The sequence below is a fragment of the Ciconia boyciana genome, chromosome 19 (genome assembly GCF_034638445.1).
Source record: "Ciconia boyciana chromosome 19, ASM3463844v1, whole genome shotgun sequence".
Lineage (NCBI taxonomy): Eukaryota > Metazoa > Chordata > Aves > Ciconiiformes > Ciconiidae > Ciconia > Ciconia boyciana.
This window is the reverse complement of record NC_132952.1, coordinates 3,165,024-3,176,119: the sequence shown is the minus strand read 5'-3', so window position 1 is coordinate 3,176,119 and position 11,096 is coordinate 3,165,024. Positions and strand designations below refer to the sequence as shown.

At 42.1% G+C, this 11,096-nt stretch overlaps 1 protein-coding gene across 9 annotated transcripts in view; it reads right to left on the bottom strand.

Annotated features, from left to right (window-relative positions):
- Positions 1-2,697: 2,697 nt before the first annotated feature.
- Positions 2,698-11,096, bottom strand: part of DHRS3 (dehydrogenase/reductase 3) — a 190,273-nt gene continuing 181,874 nt past the window's right edge. For all 9 annotated transcript variants that reach the window (XM_072883802.1, XM_072883800.1, XM_072883798.1 and 6 more), the window contains one exon: positions 2,698-10,622. In XM_072883802.1, coding sequence (XP_072739903.1) covers positions 10,538-10,622 — 85 coding nt within the window. In that variant the 3' untranslated portion in view covers positions 2,698-10,537. The remainder of the gene's footprint in view (positions 10,623-11,096) is intronic.

Here is an 11,096-nt window from a genome sequence, read left to right as displayed (position 1 = left end):
CATCCAGCCAGGGGAAAGCAAAGCCACCATGTGATTTGGATGGCCAGTTCCACAGGAAAACTACATTAATGAATGGCAAGCACTCAAAGTGGTAGTTAATGGTGAATAGCTTGCAAGCAAATCATTGGCTGAGAACCATTAAGTATATAAAGTATCTGATAAATGAAAATTTGCAAGAAGTCTTTTAAAAAATAATCCGTTGAAAGAAAACAGGCTAATTTTACAGCAAGAATTGCCCATGTCAAACAGTACTGCTAGTGGTAATGAAGATCACTAGAATCTCATCCAGCCTTCCAACATATCCAACATATCCAACACAATATGCACTTTATACTGCAAAAGGACACCTCTTAGGTATTCCTGAATGGTAAATTATCAGATGAAATCAAACAGCAGTGCTGGGTACCCTGCAATTCAGGGCTTGCACCATATTTCCATTATTCAGACAGATGGAAAGGGTTCACGTGCTTTACTGTGTGTTTATTTTCTACTTCAGTATTGATCTATAAATGGCAGTAGATCTACAGTTGAACTCTTTGTCCCAGAAAGTGGGGATGTTGCACCTAAACCTGCCGTTTGCACTCTCTGGACTTTTCATGCATATACTGCCCATTTCAGCAAACCTTCCTTCTTTCATTGCTTGACATTTAAGCTTGATTCCCCCTTTAACCATAAAGTGACGTTCTGGCCAACCGCTACCTAACAGTCTTTCCCAGCTCAAATTCAAATCCTGTAGGTGTTAAAAGGAATATGCAGTTATCAACTCGTTAGACAGAAGTAATGCTAGCTCTCTGGGCTTTTGGTACACTTAATGCTTTAAAGGAAGCTAATCTCTAAGATATTTAGGGCAGATTGCAGTGTTAATGTATGAGAAGGTGTGGACACAGGCACACACAGGTGAGAGACTGCCTGAAGGGAAGGCGCAGAGATTAATGATCTGCATGCACAGCATTCTGGCTCAGAAACTCTCAAAACACAGTCCTCCCCAACAGGAACAATTGCAAAGAGACAGGCGAAATGATGAAAAATGAAGGGATCAGCAAAAATCAGACCTAATATAAACCCAACTAAAATAAACTCAGCATGGCTCCTGTGGCTCATTCAAAATAAGGTCTTCTCTGAGAGTGCATTTGCAAGAACTCAGTTCACTGAAGAAGAAAGATAGAATATAACTTCCTCTACTGTGTGCGATTAGGAGCCATTGGCAAATCTGACAATATGAAGAGGTTTTTAAAGGGAAGTACTGAAGATTGCAATGCTACCTACCAGATTGCATCACAGGAAACATGACATCTCCAGCCAGAAAGTGTCAGTGCTCCTAAATACTGCGCTTAAGAGTTTGAAAGAATTAAGATTATTTTCATAATTGATGTAGGGAGTGAGAGCTGTGAGGAGTACTTGTCTGAATTAAAAAACAAATTATAGTTTTTACATAAGAAAAACTTACAATTCTGTAATTTGTTTGAACAGAGGGGACATGTATCGGGAAACCTATTTTTAAAACTGGAATGAAGATGCATTGGCTGTGAATGTTTAAACCAATCAAAATGAGGTCAGAAGACTCAGTGCTATAACCCTGTCACGATGGAAGCAGAGCATTCTATTGGATGATTAAACATAGCTGTACATGACTTCTTTGGTTTTTAACGTATGTAGCAACTTCAGCTGCAGGATATCAACACTTTTTTGTCTTTTAATTATTTTTCTGTGTCAGCATCAGATCCCTCCTAAAGAAATTCAAGGCTATATTTCATTTGATTAACGTGCTTGTTAAACCTCAGCTATGCCAACAGGACATCAGAGAAACTGAATGTGTTTTAGCATTCAAAAGTATTATAAGAGTTGATGTGGGTGAAGAAGGTTTTTTTGCAATAGCAGACAGCTGAGACATGTCAGATCGCTAATACTGAACATTCAAGAATTGTAGAATATTGAAAGTTACAGAACTATTCAGCCACTAAAGCACACACAATATTGCTTGCTGGTGCCTCTCTCTCTACTGTCTTTTGCATAGCCCTTAGAATAGTAACAAATACTGCCCAGCTCTGCAAGTATTCTCCATGAATTTGCAGCCCTGATGGGAGTCCAGAAGAGACCACAAGGTAGTTTATTGCTGGGGAAAAGAAAGCCAAGCAATAGCGCACAAACTGATTTGTGATTCTGTGTAATCCTGTTGCTGATTTGAGTCAATCATATTCTTCCCAGCTTATTTATTATTAACAAGGGGAAATGTGGCCTGAGACCTCATGGAATCAGCTAGGAATCACAGAATCACAGAATCGTATAGGTTGGAAAAGACCTTTGAGATCATCAAGTCCAACCGTAAACCTAACACTACCAAGCCCACCACTACACCATGTCCCTAAGCACCTCATCCAAACGGCTTTTAAATCCCTCCAGGGATGGCGACTCAACCCCTTCCCTGGGCAGCCTGGTCCAATGCTGGACAACCCTTCCGGTGAAGTAAAATGTCCTAATATCCAGTCTAAACCTCCCCTGGCACAACTTGAGGCCATTTCCTCTCGTCCTATCACTTGTGACCTGGGAGAAGAGACCGACCCCACCTCTCTCCAGCCTCCTTTCAGGCAGTTGTAGAGAGCGATGAGGTCTCCCCTCAGCCTCCTTTTCTCCAGGCTGAACAACCCCAGGTCCCTCAGCCGCTCCCCATCAGCCTTGTGCTCCAGACCCTTCCCCAGCTCCGTTGCCCTTCTCTGGACACGCTCCAGCCCCTCCATGTCTCTCTTGGAGTGAGGGGCCCAACACTGAACACAGCAGTCGAGGTGCGGCCTCACCAGTGCCGAGTGCAGGGGCACGGTCACTGCCCTGCTCCTGCTGGCCACGCTATGGCTGATACAAGCCAGGATGCCGTTGGCTTTCTTGGCCACCTGGGCACACTGCTGGCTCATCTTCAGGCGGCTGTCGACCAACACCCCCAGGTCCTTCTCTGCCGGGGTCCTTTCCAGCCACTCTTCCCCAAGCCTGCAGCGTTGCAGGGGGTTGCTGTGGCCCAAGTGCAGGACCTGGCACTGAGCCTTGTTGAACCTCACACAGTTGGCCCCAGCCCATGGATCCAGCCTGTCCAGGTCCCTCTGCAGAGCCTTCCTGCCCTCCAGCAGATCAACCCTCCCGCCCAGCTTGGTGTCACCTGCAAACTGACTGAGGGTCACTCGATCCCCTCGTCCAGGTCATCGATAAAGATATTAAACAGGACTGGCCCCAACACAGAGCCCTGGGGAACACCGCTGGTGACCGGCCACCAACTGGAGTAAACCCCATTCCCCACCACTCTTTGGGCCTGGCCATCCAGCCAGTTCATTACCCAGCGAAGAGGACACCCGTCCAAGCCTTGAGCAGCCAGTTTCTCCAGGAGAACGCTGTGGGAAACCGTGTCAAAGGCTTTACTGAAGTCCAGATAGACAACATCCACAGCCTTCCTCTCATCCACTAGGCGGGTCACCTTGTCATAGAAGGAGATCAGGTTGGTCAAGCAGGACCTGCCTTTCCTGAACCGATGCTGGCTGGGCTTGATCCCTTGGTTATCCTAGATAACCAAGATGCTGTGGCTTCTCTTTCTGGTACCTGAGAGAGTCTTCTCCATCATCTAAGGCTGACACTGAACCAAAGAATTGCTTTGTTCTCTAATGGATGGATTTTTTTTTTAAAAAAAGCTCTTATTTTGCTACTTTTGACAGCTAAGAGAGCAGAGACAATGAGCTTGTCACCTCTGCTGTTACTTGTAGTAGGCAAAGTTGCAGGGGGTACAATGACCATGCGAGTGAACTGACTTCGCTATGGCATGTCTGCATGAAATCAGCATTCCTAGCAGGCTCCAGGAAGAGGAACTGCATGTTCGGATATCGCTTGTTTTCCATTATGACCATTCCCATCTTCTGTTAACATTCTTCTGAGATGAGCCCTTATTATTATAAACCGTTATTCCATATGACAGCATTTTTCATATAGCCAAAATAGTCCAGAAACCATATCACCCCTGCATTTATTTCAGTCCTGTCTCTGCATAAAGGCACTAATAGTTGACTTTCCTGGAAAAGATAGCAATGAATTGCCTCCTTTTCTTACAGCTAATGTTAATACTGTGATGTGCCAGAACAGTATCAGGGAACGCTCGTCAGATCAATGGCAATGCCCAAAGCAGAAGCAGAAGCTGGTGGCTATGCTCCAAAGTGCCCAGTGCTAAAAAAGGACGATGATGAAGCGTTTCAGTGAATGTATTCGCAATGCCCAATGTTTGCACATGGTGGTTCAAGGGAAGGAACCAGTCAGGGGTCAAATCTAAGGCAGGACTTCTGGGAGACGTGTGGGCTACTCTCAGGCACCTAAGGGCAACTAGAGACCTCACTGCAGTACTTGGTTTTGTACTGGCTATCATGTGTGATCTCATTCTTTAATCTATTTTTTTCAAAAGTGTCTTGCGGGACCAGAAGTTTAAATCAATTTGTTCAGTGATTATATGTACCTCAGCTTTCTATGCAGTCTTCCTCTGTACTAGTGCACCATAACAGTTATTTGCTCAGGTAACCAATCTCAGTGGCAAACTGCCGCAGAGACATGAAGGAAGTCAATTTTGGAAGCCAGGGTCATTTTCATACAGAAGCCAGCAGGCTTCTGAGATGTCTAGATTTAAGGCACTGATGTTCCAACAGTGTTCCTCTACATTAATTCCACATTGCTTGGGGAAGAAGATGCTTGGGGAAGATGTCAAACAGCAACTTTTCACTTTTGTATTCTTTTCATTATAATTTGATTAACATACGGAAATTTGATGCCTAGGATGCCTGTCCGTGAAAAGCCTGTACAATACAGAGACAACTCTTTCAAATAAATAAAATTCAAATTAAAAAAATGCTTTTGCATAAGAAAAAAACAGGAAACTGAACCATATCTACCCAGTAGCACTAGGTCAGCATGATTACTAACACAAGCCAGAGAACCACATGTCCTTGTAATACCTAGGCATGATGGATGACCTTTGCAGCTGGCTAAGAAAAAGTGAGTGGTGAGTCAAACTGACCCTTTCTTGTTTTTACATATATGGGTTGCTTTCCCTTCCTCAAAAAAACGAGACAGCAAACAGTAACGGGTGTATTGGGGCGTTCTGAGCCAGCAAGCTACAAAGTTAATGGACTGCTTTTTAGGGCATGGTGACCCATAGGAATGGGTAGGAGTAACAACATGCTTCTTTTATAGACTTTGTATTTGGATGGAAATCACATGCCTCTGTTATTACATAACTTCAGGAATATAAGGTGGCGTCTCGCCTCTGGCTGTTTAGGGCCACCACACTCCCCCTAAGATTGCATCTATCCTCTATTTTATTTTCTCATATACTCACTTTTCAGTCACTCTCAAGCTCAAATTAGAGTGCCTTCTCCCCTCATTTAAGGAGGAACTGTTCTTTTCTAGATTTATGCAGAAAAATCGCCATATACATTTGCCTTGATTTTTTTTCTGTGTTAATATGTCATGATGCCCATAGCAAAGGTGAGCATAAGGAACGAATAAGTTTGGACTCTTTGGGAAGATGTGAAGATATAAATTGTCTCCTCAGAGGTCTACGCTTTTCAGTTGTATCCAGTCTACACAGGTTGGGTCAGTATGTGTTTCTGCTAAAGCGTCAGCTTGAGGGATCTGTTACAGAAACAAAAGAGGGTGAAAGATGACAGGAGCAGGGGAAACTCACTACCTTCTATGGTACTAGCAACATTCAAGTTGTGTCCTGTGTCTTCCATCTGTAGTCTACAGGCTGGGGTACCTCAGCCCCATCAACACAGAGTCTGGTCTTCTCTCTAACACATCACCTTGCTGATCTGACTCTCCTCAAGAATACAGAAAGGGTTGTTTCTGTTGAAGCTGTCAACTCCCTGAAGGTATTGAAGAAAGGTACTGAGGTGATCTTAGTAAACTAAAGGGTGGCAAGAGGGGCAGTTTATCAGTCAGAAAAGTGACTGAATTGACAACTTCCCATAGGAAACACTGGATAAAAGAGAATAAGCAGCAGGGAGAGGGTGAAGTCCTGGTTTTCTTCATGTCTTTTTCTAAGTTAGTTGCTGAAATCTGTGAGAGGTGCCTGCCACTATTCACATCTCAAAATCTCCTTCAGAAAAGCACTCTAACAAAGAGGATTCTGTTCACCTAGAGAACGTAGCTGCTGCTTGTGACTGGCAGGTTTCGCTCAGTCTCCAAACTCCAGCAGGCTGAGAAGCAATACCAGGTTGAAGGATCCTAGCACCAGGGAGGTGAGAGCTACAAGGACAGTACAGAATATTCTGGTTGTTTGGTGAAAAATGTGAAAGATTTCATTTGCCATAATCTTGCTTTACCCCCAAACTTAGGAACAAGTGCTGTCAAAAAAGTGGCTGTCACCCAGATTAAGTTTATTAAAGCCACATGAAGAAATAAAAACAAAACAGATGATCCAAGGTCACCCTGTATTCTTTTCTCAATACTTGCATTTCATCTAGAGGAAAACACTAGGCCAAATTAATGTCTTCTACAAACAAATGTGTTCTCTTTGAAATAAATGCACCCACTTATGCTCTGCCTGCATTAAGTCTGTTACCAGGTTTTTATGAGATTTGGAAGTGCAGTGGTATCTGTTAATATCTGAAGGTGGGAGTGTTCAGGGAGTTGTCTGAAAGGCTTGCAAGACTAGATCTGATCATATCCACCCACACTAATTAACACATTACATAAAAGTACAACAAGTTTCTCTTTGCAAACATCAGAATCACTTGCCCAGGCACTTTCTGTGCAGTTCTAGAAGAACTAGAGGGATGGACTCTGTCACTTTTTAACCTCAGCAGAACAATGTAGGTAGGGTATATAGTTCCCACTTTCAGGGCTCACTCCTTTTCTTCATCCTGCTAAAAGCTTGCCATCAGCAGGGCTACAGCTGGAAGGACCTTTTTAAAGTTCACAAAGGGTGCATGAGGGAATGTGATTTTTTTTTCTCATCAAAAACAAAATACAAAATCAAATATTAAACACGAGGAATCAGATTTACTTACAAAGGAATCCTCCTCTCCCTGCCCTGCCTCGCTAATTCTGAAAATTACTTTGTACAAACACCAGCCTCTGAAAACACCTGGAACTGAAAAATCCTCCCATTTAAATAGGGTCTTTTTATGTCAGGAGAACATATGTCCCAAAATGGCTAACATTTCTCTATCATTCCAATGTTAAAACAGCAGTAATCTCCTGTATAAAAACTATAGTAAGGGGTCTTCTACTTCTTCATAGATTGGAGCAAGTAAAACTGGAAGAGCTTAGCTAATTTCATATGAAACTTCTGTGACCTGCTCCTACAGCTTCACCTAGATTCCTCCAGCAGGATAATAAATATATACCCTGATTTAGATTTACTCCAGACTCTTTGTATGACATCTGGCTTCAAGATGGTGGCACTGAAAAGTGCAGTAATGACATAGGAAAACAGAAGGAAAAAAAAAATAATTGTGCAGTGGAAAGCAGGAGGCAGTGGAAAGAGCAGGGAAAACCAAAATTAAAATAAGTCACAGGGCGGAAATTCCTTTTAGAAGGCCTGAGGCTTCAACAAAGCTTGTCCACATTTGCAGCACTTCATGATTACCCAATACTAACCTTATGTGAAAAGGGACAGTAGACCTCAGCAGGCATTCTGCAGGAGCCTGTCTATAAAAAAAAAAAGTCTTCAAATATATTCATCCAAATTTGCAAGTAACTCACTGGATGGAGAGCATTCTATCTCACAACACTCACAAGAGCAGAAACTCTCTTACCCAACTCTTCCTTACTATCTGCAAAGCAAAATCAATGTTTTCCTCATTATTTTCTGTTTGCTGCATACCTCTCCCCCACTGTGACTGCTATTTGACCTGTTGTCCGCTCAGAGACCCTGAGGGAAAGAGAGAGGGAAGTTTGTGTGTATGTGTGTGTATGAGAGGAGTGAGATGACGGGAGTTTCAGCTATGTTCCGACTTGTTTATATTCATTAGAAAGAAATCAACAGCACTTAGTATGTAAGACAACCTCTGAAGATAGGGAACATCTTTTATGCAGTGCAGGAAAAGAGCAGATTCATCTAAGGCGCAGGACTTGGGGATGAGTGGGGAGTTAATTTCAGTGTGTGTACTAGTTTTTACCTCACTTTTGCATTAGGATGTCATCAATGAATAGAATCTCAGCATAAAGGTTTAATTTAAGGGGGACACTGTGGGGGGTGCCCTCTTTCACCAATTCTCTTTGCTCTTGCATCTACAAGCCTGGCATGCCTGACTGTGATTAATAAGAAATTAGAAAGGATCAGAGTGCATAAGGGGAGGTACATATAATCATCCCTTCCCCTCCCAAGCATCTCTTGATAAATATGGTACCTTGATTCCTGGCAGATCCTGGAAGGGTTCTCCCCTCATTGCAATTGTGTTTTCAATGAACTGGGTTTCTTCTCCAAAAAATGACAAAAAATAAAGCTGAAAGCACCTATTAGGGTGGGCATCAAAATCACAGAGATCAAAGTTTCTTTTCATCCTCTCCAGAGACCCTCAGACATCTAGGAATTCAAAACAAAACTCCACTGTAAGAAACCTTTTCAAAGCTGGCACAGTGCTACAGCTTCTATGTTCTGCACTGAGAAGGAAAGCACTGCCCCAGATAGGAGAGCTCCTCAAAATACCCATGCAGGCAGAGGGGCCTGCATCCATGGCACTTTTAAAAATATCTTCCTCTTGAACTGCTCAAAAAGAGACATATCAACTGATTTGCTGTAAGGTTCAGACCTTTAGATTTTAACATTCACATCATTGCACCTAAGTAGTTGGTCTCCATTCTATGTGGCAGAACCAAAGGAATATCTCAAATACAGCTCACAGCTTTACTGCTGTAACTCAGATCTCTTTTAGGAAATGATATATTTCGGTATATGGGTTTTTTCCTCTTCTAAATTTTTGTATAGAACCTCTTGGTTTATGAACAAATACTGCTTTTCCTTTCTATAGCATGTTCCATTTGAATTTGCTGAGCTTTTGACAAACATTTAGGTAGTCAAACTTAAAACTTTTGAGGTAGGGAAACACTAGAAATATCTGCTTTGCAGGTCAGGGTGCACCTTGAAATTATGCAGCTTGCCCCAGGTCACACAGGACATCTATGGAAAAGCTCGAAATTCAAGTCAGGAGCTGTAAATTCACTCCTTTCCTTTAACCACATAGCCTTCCTTGAGGCGCTTCTCCAGTCAGGCTTGCTACTTTCCTGTATTGCAATTATATTAATTCCTCTTTTAGTACTGTTCCAATATGTTTTAACTACATTACTATGCCTAGCGCAGCACACTGCATCTGGCATAGGAATGCAATGTTGCTCTTACTAGGCTGTCAAAGAGAATATATCGTTACAAAAATAAATAATGTCTAGCTGCTTCTGGCGTTTCAGTCCGAGCAGTATTTATCACTTTTGGCTGATCAGTGCCTGATTCAATGCCCCTAAAAAACAATGGGTGTATTCCCAGTTGAATTCAACGTGCATTTAATCAGGTCTTTGCTAACTGTGCTTCCAAACTTCACATTTCATGAGCACTACAGTACTGGCTCTTCTATTTTTAGAGCATTATTCCACTTACTTCACTGTGCAGATTGATACAATGGATTTTCCTCTGCATGGATTATGTCAGTGAATGTATGTTTGTACAAGCAGGCTCTAGCTTTAGTTCTAGATTTAGTTAATCCCCAATGTGATGCTGCCTACATGCGTGGCAATCTGGGATTAATGCTAAAAATAGATATATATTTTATCATAAATGAACAAAAATATTCAGAAAGACAATTAAATTTCATATATGAGTTCAGTGACAGAAAGCATCTTCCACTATTCAAACTGTCGGCTCTTCTGACTGAGCATTCCTCTCCAGACTTCACAGGTGAAGTAAGACAGCTTTCTTGGGCCCAGCACAGTCCTTCCAGACAGAAGTCCTGGGTGGCCTTTAACAAAGAAAACATTGCTCCACAGTTTGCTCCTTCCCTGATGTGAGTTGGGAGCAGCTTCATCAATGGATGTAAAGTGAAGGAAGGAAAGGAAGCTTCCATTAACTGTCCATAACTTTTAGTTCTTCAAAGTATTTTTTAAGTTCCCCATTCAAAAAGCTGAAATGAAACCAGTAGCAGTTTGTAATTGCAGTTCCTCTGAAGAGAGGGGATAACGTATGGGGTGTGATGTGCTGCCTCTCAGCTGAGACAGCCTACAGACACTTTAGAAACAAAACTTACATCTTAAAACTATGAGTAGATTTAACAATTGAACTCTAAAGAATTAAACATCATATAAACATTTCACACTTTCTGTTTTTCTTTCCAAGGGTCCATAGGCTAGTCATTCAATCCTGTGCAAAGGTCATGTTACTATGGATATGACCTGCAAGAAATGTGTTGCCTCAGAGCAGTGCAAGTCACATGAGCAGGCTAAAAGCCAAGACTGCTGATTCACAGCCTTGTCAGGATTTTCATGCTTGTGTTGGTTTCACTGAAGAATAGTCCTTGCAGCATCAAGTCTATGTTCGTCCTTTGAAAGTGTTCATGCAGGTGTAGCTCCCAGAAAACTTGTGGATTTCTTCAAGTGCTGCCTGAGGGAGAATGCTGCAGGAGAAGCAGAAAGAAAATAAGCAGACCAGACAAACCTCTTAGTCTATTCTAATAAGAGAATGTGTAAATATGCATTTATGTATACACATACATAAGTACACATATTCTCAAAAATCAGGTAGTGAGAGTGCACAGACAAAACATGTGTCAGTGTCCTGCTGTGAGTAGGCCTAAAAGGAGAAGGTTACATAAAGTCACTCTTTCTCTACAGAACTATTTATCCGAAAAGGTCTGTAAAAACTGTAGCTTGGAAGATACCATCATGTTTTATTCCTCCCAAATATTGTGCAGAATCTTGCACTCTGAAATACATAAATTTAAACTGAATTCTCTGGTTAACTTCCATCTATTTGTGCTAGGCATGTGACCTCCTTATCCTAAGGTATGGATATAGATCTAATTTCCTGACAGCAACTGTAATGGAAAAGAAATTATTAATTCTTACAATAAAGAAGGAGAACAGCCCTT